At 39.3% G+C, this 24,257-nt stretch overlaps 1 protein-coding gene across 1 annotated transcript; it reads right to left on the reverse strand.

Annotated features, from left to right (window-relative positions):
- Positions 1-1,463: 1,463 nt before the first annotated feature.
- Positions 1,464-14,183, reverse strand: LOC134621219 (protein NLRC3-like). The gene is made up of 9 exons (XM_063467649.1): positions 14,107-14,183; positions 13,713-13,826; positions 12,077-12,155; positions 6,914-7,145; positions 5,019-6,807; positions 4,756-4,929; positions 2,784-2,939; positions 2,193-2,239; positions 1,464-2,017 (listed from the first exon to the last, which is right to left on the reverse strand). The coding sequence occupies exons 1-9, from the start codon at positions 14,181-14,183 to the stop codon at positions 1,464-1,466; spliced, it is 3,222 nt and encodes a 1,073-aa protein (XP_063323719.1).
- Between the last annotated feature and the right edge of the window lie 10,074 nt (positions 14,184-24,257).

Below are 24,257 nucleotides of genomic sequence, written 5' to 3' on the forward strand. Positions count from 1 at the left end.
GTAAACAAACTTGTAAACCTTTAATAGTAGCCTGAGTCTACTCATTGGGTTAGAAAACTTTGGCACCATGATGCAGATTAAATACCATACCAGTAAATGAACCACACATTTTGTCTTTGTTAAGAGAAAATAATGAGAATGAGGCTGTGCAGCACTGCTGTGTCTCACAACACCTTTTCCCCTTGATAACAAACACTGTCATTTAGAAACAGTATTTTGTGTTTACTTGTGATATCTTTGTCTAATATTTAAATTTGTTTGATGATCTGAAAAATTTAAGTGTGACAAGCATACACAAAAAAGGAAATCAGGAAGGGGGCAAACACTGTATTGTGTATTTCAAACTTGAGTCTGGAACCTGGCTATAAAATGTAAGAAACTTTTATCTTGAAACAAATACATTTATTTGGGGTCAAAAATCAAAACTGATTAGGTTTCAGATTGCTCGTTTCAAAAGCTCTGTGAATTATGATTTTGACTGTTTTAGCAAAGGTAAAAAAACACATTTGATTCAGTGTTACCACACATGACATGAAGAATGGCTTTATTAGAGTTACAGATACATATTTACATTACAATAAAGAAAGAAACGATTCCCAGCATTACAGACTGTTCATTTTCGTGCACCCCTCCCTTTTTCAACTCATTTACTTCTCTTTAGTACATGGGGATCTGCCCGACCTGGGATCTGCTGCCTGTTCCCTCTGAGGCCTTCCCCAAACCGCAGCCTCAATTTGTCATGGTCCCCGGGTCTCTCTGGCTGGCTCACGTTGGGCTATATATTGTTTACTATTGTCTGCTCTCTCTCACTCTCACATTCTCTGCCTTGGCGGAGCTCATTCTGGGGCTGAGTGTTTACTAATAAACTTGTGAACTTTTCCTGTTGAATCAGAGTCTGCACCTGATTCTGTTCTGGTCTGCCTTGAAACAATTCATGCTCAACTCCTCTCCTATTAACTACTAGAAACACTGTTCAACCTAAATGAGGATGTGGCCCCAGCTAGTAAAACAGGAACATTGTGTAAAACATGCAAAATATGAAAACAATCCAGATTCAAGGCTCATCCCAAAAAGTTGATTCTGTTCATCTGAAGCAAGTTAAGGTCCAACTATCATTTCAACATTTTTAGAAAAAAAACTAAATATCACAATGAGCCCTGGCTGCTCATGAAATTTGCGTCCACTTGACTCAGCTGCACTGAGTTTTATAGAAACAACAAACTGGTATTCACTATGATGCTTGGACTAGAAAAATAGAGAAAAACAACATGTGGAATAGCTTCCATATTTAGCGGGATGAAGACGAATATGTTTACAAGGAATTATTTGGAACAGTTTAAAACATCAACTGATTGAATCCATGAGTCTGAAACGTGTTTCTGAGTGAAAGAGACAGATATGTACAGACTGAACAATCTGTTCAACCGTCAGAGTGTTTCTCTAAAAGGAGGACACTCTTTAGACTAACCTACACACAGACTCACTGAAGCACCAGACTGACCAAACCATAACCCAAACCCAGGATAAAGAGTTTCAGTGAATGTGGTGTTGAAGGTGTGGAGGTGGATGAGAGTGTCAGAGGAGACTCTGTAGAAGGACAGAGTGCCAGCAGGACAGTCCACATAGACTGCTACTCTGTTAGAGACAGAGGAGGAGGAGGAATAGGAGGAGATGCATGTTTTTTTCTTATTGTGATAAACATCAAATCCATAGTCATGAGAGCAGTACAGACTCCATGAATGATCATTCCTTCCAAACAAACAGTCATTACTGTCTCCTTTCCTTACAATTTTTCTGTAACTCACTGATATCTCAGCCAGTTCTCTCCATTCAACCTCCCAGTAACAGCGACCAATCAGATCATTTTTACACAACAGTTGAGGATACCCATCATCAAATCTGTCTGGATGATCAGGATATGACTGAAACTCCTCCACACGTGTCACCTTCCTGTTGTTGTCAGACAGTTTGAGATTTCTATTTACTGTGTTTGTGTCGATTGTGAGTTGACAGGAATCTGATGGAGAGAACAAACACAATCCAGCTGCAGTTATTGATCCATCATTTGTTCATTGATTGACACTTTGATGATGACTCCTGACATCAGAGATGTGAATCACTGATGTGACAGTTTGAAGATGGTTGAATGTGTGCTGCTTTGTTTTCATGAATCACATTAAAAACACACTTACACTTCCTCAGACCTGGTCTCAACCAATGTTCTCCAGCAGGCTCCACCCTGAAAGGAGGAGGGGGAGAAACTGGAATGTCAGACTTTAAAATCATATGCTCATTGCCTTGTGATTGAAGACTTCTTCATTAAATAACTTATTTGGCTTGTGGTTGCAAAATGAGGCCAAAATTGTTGTTATTACAATTAATTCCAGTTTTTATAGAGCTAGGCTATTAGCTTCCTCTTGTATCTAGTTGTTGTGCTAAACATATTCTGAACTGATCTCGGTACAGAGGTTAAACTTATCTGATCCACAGTCAGAAAGTAACAATTAAAGATTTTTCATTTGCACAGATCAGTTTGGAAAGGGTTTAACTGCTGATGTTCTTGAAAATGGTGGGGGTTTTTTTTGGAGAACTTCTTAAGAAATTTCTTTTATTTCTGCTCAACAGAGTTTCTGTTGTGTGCAATTTTAAAAGCTCGAGTATGTGTTATTGCTTTATTTTGAATATGTGTTATTTGAATAATCACACAGGAACAGAGTGAAGAACTGAAAAATATTCAGCTCCTCTATCAGGCACTCTCTATGGCTGCACAGGCCTCTCCATACCTTAGAGTTTCAAGTTTCAGATTCTTCAGTAGTATCATGCCTGCTTCTCCTGGATGATTGTAGCTCATGTCCAGCTCTCTCAGATGGGAGCCCCTAGAGTGCAGACTTGATGCCAGAGAAGAACAACCTTCTTGTGTGATCAGACAGCCAGACAGCCTGCAGAGATCATTCAGAAAGTGTTAGAGAAACCAATTAATGCAAAGATTACGTTTCCCTTGGGAAATAAAATTATACTGGAGGTGTTCGGTTGGGTTTTGGAAGTAAATACTAGATATACTCACCACTGGCCACTGAGTTACCAAAAACAAATTTAATTAGCTATAATTGAAAGTAAAAAGACAAGACATTTTCAACTTGTTTTCTGTTGGCTGAAGCGGCCATAGTGCATGTAATTTTGGGGGCAGCAACCCAAGCAGAGAAGACCAGACTTCCCTCTCCCCGGCCACCTCCTCTAGCTTGTCCAGGGGAACACCAAGGCATTCCTATGCCAGCCTAAAGATATAATCTCTCCGTTGTGTCCTGGGTCTACCCCAGGGGCTCCTCCTGGTGGGACATGCCCAGAACACCTCACCCAGGAGGCATCCTTGTCAGATGCCCAAACCACCTCAACTGGTTCCTTTCGATGTGGAGAAGCAGCGGCTCTACTCTGAACCCCTGCCAGATGGCCATACTTCTCACCCCATCTCGGAGGGAAAGGCCAGCCACCCTTCAGAGAAAGCTCATTTCCACCGATTGTATCAGTGATCTCATTCTTTCAGTCACGACCCACAGCTCGTGACCATGGGTGAGGGTAGGGGCATAGATCGACCGGTAAATTGAACTTTGCTTTTAAACTCAGCTTTCTCTTCACCACTACAGACGAGTATAGCTTCCGCATCACTGAAGCCGCCACACCAATCCATCTGTTCCAATCCAACTTCCTTCTCCCATTACTTGTGAACAAGACCCCAAAATACCTAAACTCCTCCACTTGGGGCAGGAACTCGTCCCTGACCCGGAGTGGGCATGCCACCCTTTTCCAGCTGCTGACCATGGCCTCAGATTTGGAGGTTCTGATTCTCATTCCCACCGCTTCACACTTGGCCGGGAACCATTACTGTGTGAGCTGGAGGCCATCACTCAATGAAGCCAAAAGAACCATATCATCTGCGAAAAGCAGAGATTAGATTCTCAGGCCACCCAGTGGAAAGCGTTCAACCACTTGGCTATGCCTAGAAACTGTGTAGATAAAACAGAATCGGTCGCAAAGGGCAGTCCTGGCAGAGTCCATCATGCACCAGAAATGAGTCCAACCTATTGCTGGCTATGCAGACCAAGCTCTTGCAACGGTTGCATAAGGATTGAATGGCCTGTAGTCTTTACCTGTTTTATAGTCTTTGCAAGTTCATTTGGGAAAAAGCTTTTGAATATTTCCTGATATTTCATTTAGTACTAAGGAGCTTGGAAAGGAATTTGCACCACTTTACTATGAGACACTTCTTCAGTTCTGAAGAAGCTTCTCGGATGAGTGGTAAAATGTCTTCAAGCAACTTAAAGAAGTCCAGATGCTTCTCTTTCCAAGCTACTTAGACTACGATGATCTGGATGATTGAGAACCTTCACAGACAACATGAGTAATACGAATTTGCACATTTATAAGACAATTGACTTGCATGCTTTTAACAAGACTATCAAATAAAAGATAATAAAAAAAATCACATGTTGCAGGAAATTAAACATCAGTTGTCCAAAATAAAAACTTGTAGTAGTCTTTACCAACTCGAGACTACATATACCTTAAAATTTTAAGTACTATGTACAATTTTTATTTTGATAATTAAACTTGAGTGTCAGTCAATGACACAAAAAATCCCAGATTATTAAAACATACAATTTTTTTATTTCACTTATTTTATTTTTTTATGGTTTGCTTGCTTTTTCTTAACAAACCTAGGGTTAAAAACATATTTTAAATTATTTTTATAAGCCTGACCTGAGCGTTTCTAGTTGTAGGTGTAAAATTGTCAGTCCAGAAGACAACATTTTCGCCCCTGAATCTCTCAGGTCATTGTTACTCAGGTCCAGCTCTGTCAAATTGGAGGACTGAAAACTGCAGACCGAGGTGAGAGCTCCACAGCTTTTCACTGAGAGGTTACAGCTGCTCAACCTGATGGGACATAAATGAAATAATATGTGTCATTTTTTCCCCTGTTAAAGTGATAGCAGTGTTTTTCGAGCATAAAACTTATAACTTACAGAGCTTTACTGGAAGTTTTAACTACTGGCAGCAGCCTCAGAAGAGCCTCCTCTGAAGCAGAGTATTTCTTCAGGTCAAACACATCCAGGTCTTTTTCTGATGACAGTAAGATGAAGACCAGAGCTGACCACTGAGCAGGAGACAGTTTATCTGCAGAGAGATGTCCCAATCTCAGGGACTGTTGGATCTCCTCCACTAGAGAACAATCATTCAGTTCATTCAAACAGTGGAGCAGATTGATATTTTTCTCTGCAGACAGATTCTCACTGAGCTTCTTCTTGATATACTGAACTGTTCCCTGATTGGTCTGTGAGCTACTTCCTGTCTGTGTCAGCAGGCCTTGTAGGAGAGTCTGATTGGTCTGAAGTGAAAGACCCAGGAGGAAACGGAGGAACAAGTCCAAGTGTCCATTTGGACTCTGTAAGGCCTTGTCCACAGCACTCTCATAGAAGTATTCATCTGTTTCACACTGATGCGATGATTTTTGTTGCTCGTCCAGCAGATTAACTCCAGAGTTAATAAATGTCAGGTGGACATGAAGAGCAGCCAGAAACTCCTGAACACTCAGATGAACAAAGCAGAACACCTTGTCCTGGTACAGTCCTCTCTCCTCTTTAAAGATCTGTGTGAACACTCCTGAGTACACCGAGGCTGCTCTGATATCGATGCCACATTCTGTCAGTTCTGATTCATAGAAGATCAGGTTTCCTTTCTGCAGCTGCTCAAAAGCCAGTTTCCCCAGAGATTCAATCATCTTCCTGCTCTCTGGACTCCAGTGTGGATCTGTCTCAGTTCCTCCATCATACTTGGCCTTTTTGACTTTTGCCTGAACTACCAGGAAGTGGATGTACATCTCTGTCAGTGTTTTGGGCAGCTCTCCTCCCTCTCTGGTGTTCAGCATGTCCTTCAGAACAGTAGCAGTGATCCAGCAGAAGACTGGGATGTGGCACATGATGTGGAGGCTTCGTGATGTCTTGATATGGGAGACTACATTCCTAGCCAGCTTCACATCTCTAAATCTCTTCATGAAGTACTCCTCCTTCTGTGGGTCAGTGAATCCTCTGACCTCTGTCACCACGTCAACAAAATTAGCAGGGATCTGATTGGCTGCTGCAGGTCGCGTGGTTATCCAGAGGCGAGCGGTGGGAAGCAGTTTCCCCTTGATGAGGTTTGTCAGTATCACATCCACTGAGGTGGACTTTCGGGGGTCAGTTATGATCTCAGTGTTGTGGAAGTCCAGGGGAAGTCGACACTCATCTAAACCATCAAAGATGAACACAACCTGGAAGTCTTCAAAGCTGCAGGTTCCTGCTTTTTTACTTTCAGTAAAGAAGTGATGAACAAGTTCCACCAAGCTGAACTTTTTCTCTTTTAGCACATTCAGCTCTCTAAAAGTGAATGGAAACATGAACTGGATGTCTTGGTTCACTTTGTCTTCAGCCCAGTCCAAAGTGAACTTCTGTGTTAAGACTGTTTTTCCAATGCCAGCCACTCCCTTTGTCAGCACTGTTCTGACTGGTTTTTGTCTTCCAGATGATATTTTAAATAGATCTTCCTGTTTAATTATTTTTTCTGGTCTGTCTGGTTTCCTGGATGCTGTTTCAATCTGTCTGACCTCATGTTCATCATTGACCGCTGCAGTCCCTCCCTCTGTGATGTAGAGCTCTGTGTAGATCTGATTCAGGGGTGTTGGGTTACCTGCTTTAGGAATTCCCTCAAACACACACTGGAACTTCTTCTTCAGTGTAGATTTAAGTGTATGCCGGCACACTGGGAAATTGGGAAATTCTCAAAGAAAAAAATTTTTTTTTAAGAAACATGAACTGAAATAAGTTAATCTACAAATTTCAGGTTATTTAACCACTATTTCACATGTTTAGAGAAATCCTCTTACTGCTCTGCAGATGGTCTGCCAGTTCTCCCTGCTTCAGTTTCCTCAGGAAGTGCAGAATGATCTTCACAACTGCATCTCTGTTGTTCCTCCTCTGCTCTTCCTCATCCTCATTTTTCAAAACCTTCTCATCTTCACTGTGACTCTTTAAGCATCCTGTATAATCTGGACTTAAACTCTCCTTAATCATCTTCATCTCATTCTTCACAAAGCTGACAACATTGTCCTCCAACAGCTGGAAAAGAATTGAACTGAATGCATGGATCCAAATGTAAGCTCACAATGACAAACTACTGGTTGACAACCAACATGTTTTTTAAAAAAAACGTAAACTTCATCACACTTGTTTCACTGAAAGTAAAAATATAGTTTGTCCATGTTTAATGCATTGTTTGCTTTTTCCTAGTTTCCACGATTTTCTACATGGTCACTTTTAAGAAAAGAAAATCATTAATTGAAACCAGAAATCACTAGACAACATTTTTGCTTTGTCAAAAATGGTTCCAATAGACAAATGTGCTAATTTTCAAATGTCTGCTCATCCTAATCTGTTCTAATTTTGATTGCTTTGGGCTTGTGTCATCTGGAGTTGAATTAAGTATGAAATTTCTCAAATTAAAACTGTTATTTCTCAGTAACTGATATATATATATATATATATATAACTGATATATATATATATATATATATATATATATATATATATATATAACTGATATATATATATATATATATATATATATATATATATATATATATATATATATATATATATATATATATATATATATATATATATATATATATATATATATATATATATATATATATTAGGGTGCAACGATATTCGTATCAATATTGAACCGTTCGATACAGTGCTTTCGGTTCGGTACGCATATGTATCGAACAATACAGAATTTTAAATTTATTTTATCAACTTTTCTTCTGACGATGCTGTCTGTGTTGAGCGATCAGTGAATCTGCGTTCGACTACTCCGCCTAGGCTGCACTGTCGAGCGCAGATCCACTGAGCGCCACCCACATGCATTCAATCAAGCTAGCAGACAGAAGTTAAGCTCATTGCTACATGGCAACTGCCTCAACGCCTTTCGAAGTTTAACCTCCTCCACCGTCATGGAAATCTGGCGTTTGGAACTTTTTTGGCTTTCGTGTGAAGTATGACTCTGATGGTAAGCGCGTTGTGGACAAAACTACAACAGTATGTCGGATGTGCCACGCAATGGTTAATTACATCGGTGGGAACACAACAAATATGAATGCACATTTACGCCGGCATCACCCTAGTGCAAAGACAAGTGAAGGCAGACAAAAACAACAACAAACACACATGCTACAAACTTTGCCGGAGTCATTTAGACAGCTGTTACCTCATGATTCTGAGAGGGCAAAAGAAATCGACAGGGCAATTGCTAATTTTATTGCTGTCGACATGCGACCCTTTTCTGTTGTACAAAACACCGGGTTTCAGGAAATGCTGAGAGTACTTGAGCCCTGTTACAGTATTCCTTCACGAACCTATTTCACTGATATCGCAGTTCCTGCTTTGTACAAAGAGACAAAAGCTAAATTAGAGACGGCAGTGTCAGCAGCAGCCGCTGTTGCTCTGACCTCAGACGGCTGGACGTCAAGAGCTACACAGAGCTACCTCACTGTCACCGCACATTACATTGATCCGGAATGGCAGATGAAAAACTGTGTTTTGCAGACACGCCTGGTCGAAAGTCACGCCACTGACGACTTAGCCAAAGGTCTCTCTGAAGCTGTGGAAGACTGGAAGTTAGTGCGACCAAATGTGACAATACCTGTAACTACTGACAATGCTAAGAACATAGTTAATGCCGTCACAGCTGCTGGACTGGGGCCACAAATCGGATGTTTTGCACATACTATTAATATAGCTGCTCAGAAAGGAATGGCAGTGCAGAAGGTTTCCCATCTCCTGGCAAAGATGAGACGAATTGTCTCCTTCTTTCACAGAAGCACAAGAGGATGCAATGTGTTTAAGAAAAAACAGCAACTGCTGCAGCTTAGTGAAAAAAAAACTGATTCAAGATGTTCCAACTAGGTGGAACTCCTCTCATGATATGATGGAAAGATACCTTGAACAGCAAGCTGCAGTGTATGCTGCTATGGCCGACAGTACTGTGAAGAAGAATATGAAGAACATTCAGAATCTAACTCAGGAAGAACATGCACTGGCTGAAAATCTTGTTACAGTCATGAAAACCCTAAAAACTGTGACAGTCATGATGTGTGAAGCGTCATCTCCAACAGCATCCATGATCCTGCCACTTAAAATAAACATCCTGAACTCTATGGCGCAGTCTGATGATGACAGCCCAGCAGTGAGAGATGTAAAAAAAAAACATCAGGGAGGACCTGGAGCAGAGATACGCTGATCCTGCCCTTCAGAATTACCTACACAAGTGCACAGCTTTAGATCCTCGATTCAAGTCCCTGCGACACTTGGATGATGTCACTCAGCTGAGAGTCTATGGAGCACTCAGCAGAGAACTTGTCCTGAGCATTGAACAAGTAGGTATTATTTTTTTATTTTTGGAATTTTATTTTGCTACTGCTTGATTTATAAATATTATTTAAACAAATACAATTAACAGTTTGGTTGTTTATATTTCCTCAGGACCAAGCCGCAGGCACCACAGAAACTGCGACCTCCACAGAGACTCAAGCAGCAAACTCTTCAGATTCACCATCAGCATCTCCACCAGAGAAAAAGTCGGCCATGAAGGAGTTGTTTGGAGAACTGTTCATGGCACAGGAGCCAAGGACCAGGTCTGCAGCCGAAGTGGCAGAGGAGGAAATTAACTTGTACAGGTTAGCAGACTGCATTCCCACAGATGGTAACCCACTGAGATGGTGGAAGGAACATCACAGCTTGTACCCTCATCTTTCCAAGTTGGCACAGTGTTACTTTGTTGTACCTGGAACCTCTGTCCCAAGTGAGAGGGTGTTTTCCACAGCAGGTGACATTGTCACAGCAAGCAGATCTGTACTGTCAGCAGAACATGTGGACATCCTAATTTTTCTGAAGAAGAACATGGAAATTGAGTAAATTGTTTTGGTTTGTATTTAACAGGACCTTTTATTTAAATTGTTTATGCTGTATATGCAGCTAAGTGCTAGCACTCCAGAAGATGAGTGTTAGGGGAGGTCCATTAAAGAGTGATTCATTTTATGTGTACCTGATTTGTTATATATGCTACTGAGAATATACCCCAGAAGAAGGGTATAGAATAGCTTTAATTTGTATTTATTTTATTTATTTTTTATTCCTTACATGGTGCTTCTTTTTTTTTTGCACAACAGAAAACATGTGAAGTATAGCTTTACCAGATTTAAGTTTTCATGTGTTTTCTGTACACCATAGAACATGGTTCTAAAAAAATTTTCATGTCAGGGATTGGGTGTGTTTGTTTTATATTCTGCCAAGAATAGAATATACAGTCAGGGATTCCCAAACAATGCAGAACTGTATGGTGTTGATACCTTGTTTATAGAACATTTCAAAAATTTAAAAAATATATTTAGGAAGGCATTTCTGTGCAATACATATTTTTATTTAAGTTGTTTTTGTTGTATATGCAGCTAAGTGCTAGCACTCCAGAAGATGAGTGTGAGGTGAGGTCCATCAGAGAGTGGTTCGTTTTATGGGGACCTGATATGTTCAATATGCTCCTGAGAATTTACCCCAGAAGAAGGGTATAGCATAGCTTTTATTTTGGAAAAGGACATTTGTCTGTAATAAACTAGTTTCCAAACTCTTTTATTCTTTTATTATTTTGGTGTTTCAGCAACATTTAATTTAAAAACTGTATTTTTGAGTTAAAAGAAATATTTATAATCTTAATAAATTACAAATTAAAAAAGGCATGAACATTTTTTTGTATCGAAAAAATATCGAACCGTGACACCAAAGTATCGAACCGAACCAAACCGTCAATTTTGTGTATCGTTGCACCCCTAATGTATATATATATATATACATTAGGGGTGCAGCAATACTTGTATCGGTATTGAACCGTTCGATACAGTGCTTTCGGTTCGGTACGCATATGTATCGAACAATACAAATTTTTTTATTTATTTTATCAACTTTTCTTCTGACGATGCTGTCCGTGTTGAGCGCTCAGTGGATCTGCGTTCGACTACTCCGCCTAGGCTGTATTGTCGAGTGCAGATCCACTGAGCGCAGCGCAAGCTAGCAAGACAGAAGCTAAGCTCGTTGCAACATGGCAACTGCCTCAACGCTACCCGAAATTGAACCTCCCCCACCCTCATTCAGATCTGGCGTTTGGAACTATCTTGGTTTTCATGTGAAGTATGACCCTGATGGTAAGCACGTCATGGACAAAAGTAAAACAGCATGTCAGATGTGGCACGCAGTGCTCAATTGGTGGGAACTAGTGTGTTAGCGCAGTTAGCTTGTTAACATGTTGACGCCGTCCAGCCCCATGCACTGGGCGATCCGCGGTAACTCATTAACGGAGATTTGCCGCGTTGTGGCATTAACGTCATTTTAACGAGATTAACGCTGACAGCACTAGTGGGAACACAACGAATATGACTGCACATTTACGCTGACATCATCCTAGTGCAAAGACAAGTGGAAGCAGACAAAAACAACAAGCACGCATGCTACAAACTTTACCCGAGTCATTTAGACAGCCGTTAGCACATGATTCTCCTTATGGGGACCTGATATGTTTAATATGCTGCTGAGAATATAGCCCAGAAGAAGCGTATAGTATAGCTTTTATTTTGGAAAGAGCCATTTCTCTGTAATAAACTCTCTTTTCCAAAGATGAGTGATTTCTCGATCAGATGGATTTATTTTTTTTATTATTTTGTTGTTTCAGCAACATTAAATTTAAAAACTGTGCTTTTGAGTTAAAATATATATTTATAATTTTAATAAATGACAAATTAAAAAGGCATGAACATTTCTTTGTATCGAAAAAATATCGAACCGTGACACCAAAGTATCGAACCGAACCGAACCGTGAATTTTGTGTATCGTTGCACCCCTAATATATATATATATATATATATATATATATATATATGTATACACACATATTTAAGTTGCAGAACAGATATAAAAGTAGTTATTGTACATGTACAAACCTGAAATATGGAATCCAGATTTGTTTGATGCTGCTGGGCAGACTGACCACTGGGAATCTCTAAACTCTCCTGGTCCACCCTGTGGAGGAATCATTAAAAAAAGTTTACATTTGTGCAAACAAAGGAAAAGACAAGCTAAAGGTCCATGGAGTGATGCTTGAATGTAAAAAGTGAATCAGATGACGCGCTGGAAGGTCATCAGAGTTTTTCTGTGCTCATGTGGAGTGTAACACCAAATCTACATTTTACTGTCTAAAAAACATCAAATGTGACCTTTTCTGATTCTGTGCAACTCAGAGAAATAAATGCATACTTATGGAAAAGGTTTGACTATTACAAAGCTCCACTATCAGAGCTACTTAAAATATTATAAATCCACTACAGATCCATGGAATCTGCAAGCTGCTCCAAAGTGCAGGACAAAGATCTTTGGAGAGACAGCCCTTAGCTTTTATGCCCTATAGTGATGGGAAATCCGGCTCTTTTTAGAGAACTGGCTCTTGAGGCATGGCTCATTAAAAAGAGCCGGCTCTTTCGGCTCCCAAGCGGCTCTTTAGTTGCTGTAATTAAATTATTATCAACAACAATATAAAATTATGCACAAAATGAATTACTAATGTAAAAAAAGACATTTTTATTTATATGTGTTTATTATATAAATATGCTTTTATTTATTCACTGCACATAAAATGTAAAAAATAAATTATAAAATACAAAAACCAACTATTTACAATTCAACTTTTAACTATTTAAATTTTTAGTTTTTTCCTTTTAAACAAATTTAAAGTGAAACAACACAAAACACCTCAAACCAAAACACAATAAAATTTAAATTAAAATATGCAAAACAAAAAAATGCACCTTCATTAAGATCACACTCAACTGACAGTGTTTTATCTTCCCCTTGCACTAATGGGAGGACAGTTCTCAGGTACCTGTGCAGGTTGCTTGTGGAGCCGGCTCTATATGATATTCTTTTTTTTTTTGCAGACTCTACACTCTGCCTTTGTATTGTCAGTAAAATTGAAATGGTTTCAGATTTTGATTCTTTTCAGAGTGTCACTCATTTTCTTTACTATACCTTTCGAATATGTCAATGTTGTGTTGTTGTTGCCCCTGGCCCTCTTTCTCTCTCTCCCTCCTGCTCTGTTCGTGTGCTACTGCTGCTGCGAGTGTAACTACTGCCCCTCCCCCCTCTGCTCAGTGCAAACACAAAACTCACGTGCAGCGTGAAGCAAAAAAAAAAGTGAGAGAGAGAGGTGAGAGAAAGGGAAAAAAAAAAACGGCTGCCAAAAAGGAGCCAACTCCCGTCGTTCACTTCAAAGAGCCGTTTTGTTCACAACCAACCCATTACTAATGCCCTAAGATTCTGGTACAGTCTGAGCTGGAGGCTCTGGAAGCAGCTCTTAGCATTAAAAACAAACATCACTGAAAATGTTGTCTGGAATTTCTTTTATTAACTATTTTTCCCTGTGTCCAACTTGTCTGTATTTTTTCTTGGCTTTTTAGGTTCTGCATGAGACTTTTATAAGAATGGCACTGAATTTTTAAAGTTGTTCTTAGTTCTACTGATATTTTCTTAGAATCAGTAAAACTGTTCAAACTGAGTCACTTACAATATTTAGGTACACAATACCTCTCTGAAGCAGAATCTTTTTTGTAATTAACACCGTACAACTCCTTTGACTTCTCGCTGCTCATGGACACACAGCTAGGTCCAGGCTCAGGAAAGTCTAATCTTTCAGCGATCCTGATAAAGAAAAAAACAAAACAAGCAAGCTTACATTTTAAGTAAATTTTACACGCATCAAACATATAATACATTTTAACTGATCTGAATGTACCCTGCTTTAGAGGCACACTGTCCTTTAAATTTAAAAAATGGGTTATCCTTTGAGTCATCGCTCTTCAAGGACACACAGCTGGGTTCAGGTCCAGGTTGGTTCCTGTGAATAATGATGGAGCAGTGATGTGAGTGCTGAGCTGTGACATGGAGAAGAGTCATGGACAGTGAGAGATGGTCATCTCACCTCTGAGCTTTGCTCTGGCTCTCTCTGGCTCTTTTAGAGGGAGGGACTCCCTCCTCTCTGTCCTCACACTGATCCATGTTGCTGAATTCACATCCACATCAGCTCACACACACTTTCTACCTTCACCTGCAGAGGAAACACAAATCATTCATGTGCACATCAACTGAAATCCTCCTTTCCATCATGTGTGCTGTCCAAATATCAGCTGCTTCTTTTCTGCTTCATCTCAGTTTCAGCTGAATGCAGTCAGACAGCAGTGTGAGGCAGAGGAAGCTGCCATCAGCTGCTCTACTTCTACTATCAGTCCACTAGATGGAGCCATGAAGCAGACACACTGATTCACTGTGACTGGAAGCACAACATTAAAAGCAACATAAAACATGAGCAAAATTTTCAGTTGATCCATGACATGAAAAGGATCAGCAGTGTTAAAAGCTTCACACTAATTATTCCCCCTTACTGTGCAGTGTACTGTAATGATTTCCTGTTAATAAGCATATTTTATCTTTCAGTGTTTTGACTCTAATTTCTAGGATTAAGTCAGACACAGGTGTTACTAAGCATCATTTGCATTATCAATAAATCTTCAGTTTATCTGTTATGTATTCATTTTTTCATAAAATTTTAGAAGTTCGAAGCTGAACGGACTATCAGACTTTTCATGATATTAAAATCATCAGAGTTGTGTAAATATGGTAAATTGCCTGTATTTGTATAGCACTTTACTAGTCCCTAAGGACCCCAAAGCGCTTTACACATCCAGTCATCATTGTAGCCACAGCCACCCTGGGGCGCACTGACAGAGGCGAGGCTGCCGGACACTGGCGTCACCGGGCCCTCTGACCATCATCATTAGGCAACGGGTGAATTGTCTTGCCCAAGGACACAACAACCAAGACTGTCCAAGCCGGGGCTCAAACCGGCAACCTTCCGATTACAAGGCGAACTCCCAACTCTTGAGCCACGATTGCCCCAGGTTAATAGTTAGGATTAATTTACTATGAATGAATCATCTGAATACTCTTCTACAATCACTCCTCCATATTTCCTCCCAATGTATATTGGCATGGAAAACACCCAGATGTCACACAAACACTGACACCTATGATCATGTTAGCTAAACACTTCACAATAGCAATAACTTCATCTATAGTTTGGACATGGATTAAATGTTTGATGAATAAAATACATAATAATGTGAATAAACTCACACATTGTAACAAACCTTTTATTTTAGGCCTGAATCAGCAGCACCCTGATATGTTTGACTTTAATGGTGACACTACAGTTTTCTTCTGGGAAATAAAAACAAACTGATTCAATATCTGGATTGAACAATTGAATCTGATGTGACCGAGTTCTGACTGATGGTTTCTGACTTTCCTCCTGCTGAATGTCTATGAATCCCACAGCACACAGCTTTCCTGCATACGCATTATCAGAACTGACAGTTGCACTAATCTGACTTTCAGACATTTCAGTTTCTTTTGCTGCTCAAAAACAAACACAGAAAAATTATGAACAATTAATCTAACTGTTCATTCACCTCCCTTTAATGAAGAAAAATCAAATGAGTTCCACTAAAAACCTTTAATTCAAACAGTTTTTTACTGTTTGTGTAAAAACTGATCCATGTGTCAGTTCAAATGTCATTTAACAGCCTCTGTTTTTTTAATCGGTATGTGCATCGGCCACTCCTCAAATGTAAATATGCTGTCTGACTAGTCAGACTGAGGCTGTCAGTTCACATACTGACGTGTGAAGACATGAAACCTTCTAACTCAAAATCTGTGACAAAGGAGGGAAAACACACAGTCTGTACAAAATAGACTGTTTTAATGAAGCCACTGAATAAAACATAAATGTGTTTATGTCTATGAATGAGGCTAAACAAACTAAAAAAGAAAAAAAAGTACAGTTACTCAAAAGGCCAGGGAGAGTAGAAGTGGGATGATTTTTCAGGGCTTTGACATTATTCACATAAATCTTGAGAATCCTTTCAGAGGGATAAAAAACAGGTTGACTTAACCTTTGACCTCGGTGAAGAAGTGCACTGTAAAAAAAGCAACTTGCATTTGCTGATTTCAGTAATTTTTTCGAATTAATCTGATTCAAAAATATAGATTTAATAACTCTTGATCTCTAATCTGGAACAACACTAGAGGCTAAGTTTGCAGGATAAGTTACAGTGGCTGTATAGTCTGCTGAGAGGTAATCTGCCTTTGTGATACAGAAATCCCAGGGTTAACACAAAATTACCTGAAGGAGATCAAACCTGCTTTGTAGTACTGGCCTTAGCAGACAGTATCTTGTACTAGCACAGGATGTGACATCACTGAGTTGGTTAGTTGCTGCTAATAGACTTACAATAATTTATGTTAGCTAACCAGTTGGAAATCATGGACGCCAGAACTAAACAGCAGTCTACAGGGTCACTTTCATACTGCCCCTGGCTGCAACAATAAGTTTTATGGAAAAACAAACAAAAGCAAACAAACAAAAACAAAAAAAACACTGTGCACTTTCATGGGGCCTCTTAGGCATAATTAAGTTGGTAACAGTGCTAATCTTAAAGACAGTCTTTCAGGAGTGAATTAACTGGGATTTGAATGCTTTAACCTCAAACCTCAGTAGATTAATGATATCTCTAAAATCTTATTTATTATCAACTGTATGAATGAAGAAATGAGACATAGCTGCTTCAAGCTCAGCAGGAGGGATGGAGTCAAAGAGAAACTCCTACTGTGATGAAATGAAAATTGTGACCGATGTGTATTTATCTTTAAATGATAATTAAAAGAAAGATAAATTCTGTTGGGTGTAATTTAATCTAGTCTCTACGTCACTCCTCTGTCTGTGTAAACAGTCAACATTACTTTCTGTTGAAGGAGAGCCAACAGTTTGTGTCGTAATATTTTTTAAACAGAGACTACACGATGAATATGTTTCGAGGCTAAATCTATGTTAAATAATAATTTATTTTTTAATTTAAGCCCGCTGTTACTGTCAACTTTTCCAGGTGTTGCGGCAAGAAGTAATTATTTTAACAACTATAAATAACTTGTTGGTCTATAAAATGTGAAACGAACAAACAACATTCCTGTCACAAGGTAAAAGTTTCAGTATCAGTTTTCTGGAAAAGTGACTTTTATATAACCTTCATTTATCCAGGTAAAAAGTCTCAGTGACATTAAAATTGTCTTCTTTTTTTTTAAAAAGAGTGACCTGACCAAGAGGGCAGCAGAAATTGCAACAAATATAACAACAGTTCTATCAGGATTTTTTATGACCAATGGATCTGCACTGATTATACTGTAGATACAATAACACAGAATCTTAAAGATACAAAACAGGTAATTTCTTTATTATACATATAACCCCTTTGTACAGCCTCTTTACTGAAGCCTATTTACCTTTATAAGTAAAGACATTACACATAAAAAATAGAGAAATACTGGAAATCACTTTATCCTGAAACAAGAGCTGAACATTGTGTACAGACATTATAGAGCCGAAACAAACAGTAAAGTTTCCAAAGACTGACAATTAAAGGAGGAAACAAAGGAAACTTACAGTTTCTTCAGCACGAAGAATTTCCACTCGGCACCTGACACTAAACACTAATACACAGGTGAGCTGCTTCCTGAAAGAAGGTTGGACTTCACCTGAAGCAGGTGGGAGGGGCTCAGCAGGAGTTACAGTCTAGTACAGGTGCGTCAAAAATTATTTTACATGGCGGGCCACATACAGCCCACTTTGATCTTAAATGGACTGATTTTTATATAGCGCTTTTCTACTCTCCTGGAGTACTCTATACAACACGCCACATTAACCCATACACACCAGCACTCTATGCTTTGCCAGCGCTTTACCTAACTTATGCTCATACACATTCATACGCCAATGGATGCATCGGAGAGTAAGTGGGGGTTAGTATCTTGCCCAAGGATATTTAGCATGCAGACTGGGGGAATCCAGGAATCGAACCACCAACCTTCCAATCAGCAGATGACCTGCTCTACCTTCTGAGCTACAGCCACCCCAACAAACAACCAAACAGGCCGGACCAGTGAAACTCTTCCTTCTGTCAGTGTAAAGAAGTCACATACTTATCTGTTTTTCTACATGATGAAGAAAAAAGCTGCCGTGACAAAGAAAGACATCTCTCGGCACCACTCATTTTTAAATTGTAAGAAATGTGTGTTTCTAATTTTGTTTTAACTGTAGTTGTAAAACACTGAAATTTCTATAGTAAAATGTAAAAAAATAGAAACTTTGTCATTTAATTGTTTATTGCTTAATTACTTTATCTAGTATAAATTTCTATAAGGAGGTTTTTTATTGGTAGGAAAATGTCTGAAAATAAAAACTGCTATCACTTTGGCCAGCTCCTCTATATTTATTTGACTGCAAACTAAACACAAGCTGTCTGTTAGAAGTTTTAGGAGTCTTTATGTGACAGGTGATTATTAGTAGAACAAAAATAAAATCCAATTAACACCTGGTCTTTGTGTTTTTTTGTTCAATAAACAGCTGGACGTATACAAATAATCTTTTTTAAAAGAGATAATAAGTCATGAAGTAACTGTTAACTTTAACTGTGTAAGGCTTGTTAGACACTATGAAACACATACAGATTTCTGGATGGCAGACTATTTTCACTGTAAATATTATTCATAAGGTAAAAAAGCAGTCCAGCCTCTGTTTCACAGCCCTGTACCATGAGGCGAGGTCAGGATTTCCAGGATATCTGGAATCACTGACCCTAACACTGGGACCAGGATAAACGTGCACACAAAGCAGGTTATCAACTCACTAAGCTCACTTGCAACCTATTCACACCTACAGGCCAGTGGACACTCTTTCAAGGATGAGGATGTTCTCATCCAGGACAGGGAGGAATGCTGGTTTGAGCGCGGAGTCAAGGAGGCCATTTACGTGAAAAGGGAAAGACCATCTCTGAATCGAGGAGGGGGCCTCTGTGAATGGTACTCAAGGCTATTGATCAATGATCAAGGGTCAATCATCAGTGTTTGCTCGATGGTCATGATAATTTGCATAATAATTATTAAGAAAAAAAAAAAGAATAAACAATTAAAAAAACAGATGATGTAATCGTTTCTGAAGTATGCTGAGTCTTCAGTAACCACAAACAGCATCAACATACTGGTTTGAGACATTTCTGCTCCTGGTGGAAATACTCTCTTTCCGGTTCCCACAATATCATCTGTTCATAACAACTGATTGTCTAGGGTCTACCTGTCTTGACTTTCTGTGTACATTAACCAATCAGATGTTAGGGTCTGTTGTCAAGCTGCAGTAGCAGCATTAACCCCGCCAGGAGGGCCCTTGAGATAAAAACATGAGCCAGACATCGGGTCTAAAGTACTTCCCCAACTTTTTCACTAATCAAATTAACATTCTGTTTTTACAAGACACAATGAAATGTGTTTACTGCTTGGTTGTGGCAGCCTTTGTCTCAACTGTCTGGAGAGGCGGCGGCCATAGTGCCATGTAAAACTATTTTTTAATTTTGAAACTGTTTGATAATAAATTATGAAAACTTTTAATATGAGCATATTTATCTTCTCTTACAAAAAGAACACATCAGTGAGAATAAAATACAAAATTTAAAAAAAAAAACCCTAATTTATCATGAAAGTTGGAAATGGATCACCTGTATGTAATAGATCTGTTTTTCTAGCATTTCTTTTAACAGCATAAATATTTTCTGTATGGTTTCACAGTATGTGAGTAACTGGTTAAAGTAGGGATGATGTCAGTTGATGCAGCAAACAATATTTTCTGTTGAAAGTAGAAAAAAAACACTAGACAACAGATGAAGTCAGAGCTGAAAAGTCCCTGAAAGCAGAGGCGGCTTTTACTGAAATATTTTAATGAGTTTACAGCACAGTATGCAGTCTGCTCTCGGTTTGCTGATGGTGTATGGAGCTCAGTCTGTTTTTCTCACTTTCCCCTCATCTACACGCCAGTAATCATTCAAATAAGATATTTGATCTTCTTTAATTATTTAATTACACTTTTAGTGGAAAAGAAATTGGCTGCATGAGCGACACCTGCTCCCTATGAGCTTAGTTATAAAAGATCCCTTCTTTCCACAGCGGCCCCATTTTCTCACCGCCCTGATTCTGACACCAGCTTCCTAAATCAGTTAAGTATTTCACCTGATCTCCCTCTATGTTGCAGCCTATGAGCCAGCCTATGAGGGTGTGACACAAGGGTTGTTTCAGTGAATAATGACAGTGCAGTGATGTGAGTGCTGAGCTGTGACATGGAGAAGAGTCATGGAGAGTTACAGATGGTCATCTCACCTCTGAGCTTTGGTCTGGCTCTCTCTGGCTCTTTTAGAGGGAGGGAATCCCTCCTCTCTGTCCTCACACTGATCCATGCTGCTGAATTCACATCCACATCAGCTCACACACACTTTCTACCTTCACCTGCAGAGGAAACACAAATCATTCATGTGCACATCAACTGAAATCCTCCTTTCCATTATGTGTGCTGTCCAAATATCAGCTGCTTCTTCTCTCCTTCCTCTCAGTGTCAGCTGAATGCAGTCAGACAGCAGTGTGAGGCAGAGGAAGCTGCCATCAGCTGCTCTACTTCTACTATCAGTCCACTAGATGGAGCCATGAAACCACAACAACAGATTTAATGTTTTTCTTTTCGTCACACATGTAATTAAATGAAACTCTTTAGATTTTGGACTGTTGGCCAGACTAAACAAAGAACCTCAATACCTGTGGCTTTAGCCATTTAAAAACTATTTTATGAGATAACTGCTACTTTAATCATACTTTATTATTATAATAAATATAATCATTATAATTATAATAAATTATAATCATACTTTATTTAAATTAAATTTTATTAAATACATTTATTGTATTTTATTCTGTGCTTTCTTCTGTGCTTCTAGTTGCCACATTTCTCTATCATTCTACTACCCATAGTTCAGGATCTTCTGGATGCTGAGCTCCATGACAAGGTTTCATTTTATTGCTGCACACTTCACTGCTCAGGTTTGCGTCAATCCTCATTTCCACTTGTTCTTCCTCCTGCCACAGTATCTTGTTTATCACTGGGAAACAAGGTTGAAATCATTCCTCTCACTCTCCACTCTAAGAACTCACCTGGCCATCCACTTCCCCCTAGCACCCTCCACACCCTCGAGCAGATCATTACATGGAGAAACCTTTTGAACTTAAGCGCGCTCACGATGACTCCTCTGCCTGAGTGTAAACAGTCAACAGCTGAGGCCACATCTTTCGGAGGCCGCATTTGAAGGCCGATTACGTCACAGTGAGGCACCCATGGATGTCCGAATTCGAATGCTGCTCCAAATGCCTCCCTCAAATGCATCCTTCTTTTCCCTGGATTTGAGAGATGGGTCGGGTGTATATTTAGAGGTCAGTCACTCTGAGCGAAACACAAGCTCCAGCAGCTAGTGATGGTGAATTCGATTCTTTTTACCGAACTGAGTTTGACTCACTCACCAAAATGAATCAGGTTTTTTGAGTCACTTGAGTCACTGAGTCAGTTGCCCAGAGAGTGCAAAAAATGTACATTTTCACGCAAACTTAATTTGTTTCCCTTTTCGTGTAAATCCTACTGCTAAGATGAGTGATTGAAAAAGAAAACAACTATTTTATAGACTATTTTATAGATCAAAGAAGAGCAACAAAATTAAGATTTCTAAAGGGAACATTTATTTTATTTTATTAGTATTTTCCTCAAATGTGTCAAATATATATTGTCTCATCTAAATAATTTAGTGAAATAGTGAATTTCTGATTATTTTACTTACATTATTGCAGCAGCAGTATGCGAGTCAGACACTTTATTTTTTTTCTGCTGGTCTGCTTATTATCTTTGCAAAACAAACAAAGTGTAGACTGAATGTTATATTGCGTCAGTCAGACTATCAGACTTCATCTCAGGTGAAGGTATGACTCTTCCACAGCAACACGGTCTGACTCCCAGCAGCTGAGAGCCGGGAGGGAAGGGTGAGTGAGTCGTATGTAGTGCGAGCGTCCACTGAGCTGTGAGCCAGGGGGCGGTAATGCACCTTAACATTGGTTGCCAACCAAGAAGAAGAAGAAGAAGCTGTGAGCCGGGAGGGAGGGGGAGAGTTGATTTGGTTGACTCGTTTGAGCTGTGAGTCGGGAGGGAGGGGGTGAAGTGATTCGTTCAACTCGTTTGCTCTGTGAGTTGGGAGGGAGGGGGTGAGGTGATTTGTTCAACTCGTTTGAGCTGTGAGTCGGGAGGGAGGGGGTGATTGAGTCCTTAGTCCTGAATGAGGCCGGCTACGGAGGAACTGAGTGATTTGTTCATGCTTCGATTCCGCACCGGACATTAGCTCTCAGGAAGGGAGGGGGTGAGTAACCCAAATGTGCTGTTAGCATGTTAGCAGAGCGATGATACTGTGAACTGATGAGCTATTGTCTTGACGTGAGCTTTCTACTCAGGGTTTTTTCTTCCAGTCCAGAGCAGAAATGTTTTTGTTAATAAACTGGCTGTTGTTTATTTTCCCACAATTTTAATTATAAGCTAGATATATTTGGGATGAGTCAGTGAATGAGTCATTTGGGATTGGGAATCATGATTCACGAGTCAGTAAAGTGATTCTCGAGTATTAGACGATTCGTTCATGACTCGCACATCACTACCAGCAGCTCTTCTCTTAGGAAACAAACTGCATTTACTTATTCTTTGCAGAATATTGCGCCGACATTACGTTATATCGAGCAGCAGCTGCCAATGTTAAACTGCGACTATCACCAGGTAATGTGAGCGTGTTTCTTGAATTAGCAGCAGGTGTTAAACAGCTGACAGGTGAGCAGGATGTATGCAGGTAAACTGAGGGTCCATTGAGCTGATCGCTAGTGTCGCGAGGACAATGTTGGCTCGTTATTTATGTTATAAAAACAGAGACACAAGACCAGGCGGAAAGAGACGATCGTTCGCTGCAAACGAGAATCTGCGGATGCAACATCTAAGCTGGAACACCGGGGCTGTGAGCTCTGTGCACTCTGTCAGCTCACTGTTAGCGTAGCTAGCAACAAACAAACATCAGAACACTTTTGCAAACATGTTCTATGTTGACAACCTGACCAGATGTGAAGATTATGACACTACATTCGCTGCTAAAACAATATTAAAAGGGTAGTTTGTGAAAGAAAAATGAGGTATTTTAAAACTTTACTCACAGTTTAGAGCGCCACTACCATTGCTGCTTGTGATTTGAAATGCATTCTGGGATACCTGGCTGCCCCAAGTCCACACTACCACCAGTTCATAGCAATCTAGGATCGACCTGTCTTGACTTACTTTGCATGGTAATCAATCAGATGTTAGACAAGCTGCATTGGCAGCATTAACCCCCGCCCCCTGAGTTTGAGGCTGACAGATAAAATTAATTCATGTTGAGAGCCAGGCGTCAAATGTGCCAAAATTAATTAATTAAATACACCATTAAATAATTAATTAAATGTGTCAATAATTAATTTAAATGTGAAATAATTAATTAATTAAATTTATTATGTATATTTATTTAATGAATTCAATTTTTAATTCATTATTGACACATTTAATTAATTAATTAATTATGTCACTCCTGGCATTCCATAGAAAACCTCTTGCGCCTTTTGGAAACTGGGCAAATGACTCACGCAGATCCCAGGAACAACATCTGAGATATCTGCACAGAAGAGCATTGTTCAAGAACAGCTAGGATACTAGATACTGTTGTACCTTCAAGCTCACAGACCTAGAAGACGAGAGATATAAGGATTACAACTGCACACAGACTGAGTGGGAATTTGTTTCTCTTTATCTCTCACCCTTATCATACATTTTGATATACAGCTGATATCATGTAAGTTATTTAATTTATTTTTACCAGAAGATTTGTGCATATATACAAAAAAGTAGAGTTCCTTCAACACTGGTGGAAATGGTTCTGTAACAGTCTGTCCCAAGAAATGACAAGAATGAAATTATTCAGCACACAAAATCAGAGATAAAAAGCAGATCAGCGACCGAATAATAAAACAAAAATGACACAAACATTTAAACCATGTGAACATTTACAAGACTTTTATTCATTTTTTCCACAAATTTCATAATAT

The sequence above is a fragment of the Pelmatolapia mariae genome, linkage group LG23 (assembly GCF_036321145.2).
Source record: "Pelmatolapia mariae isolate MD_Pm_ZW linkage group LG23, Pm_UMD_F_2, whole genome shotgun sequence".
Lineage (NCBI taxonomy): Eukaryota > Metazoa > Chordata > Actinopteri > Cichliformes > Cichlidae > Pelmatolapia > Pelmatolapia mariae.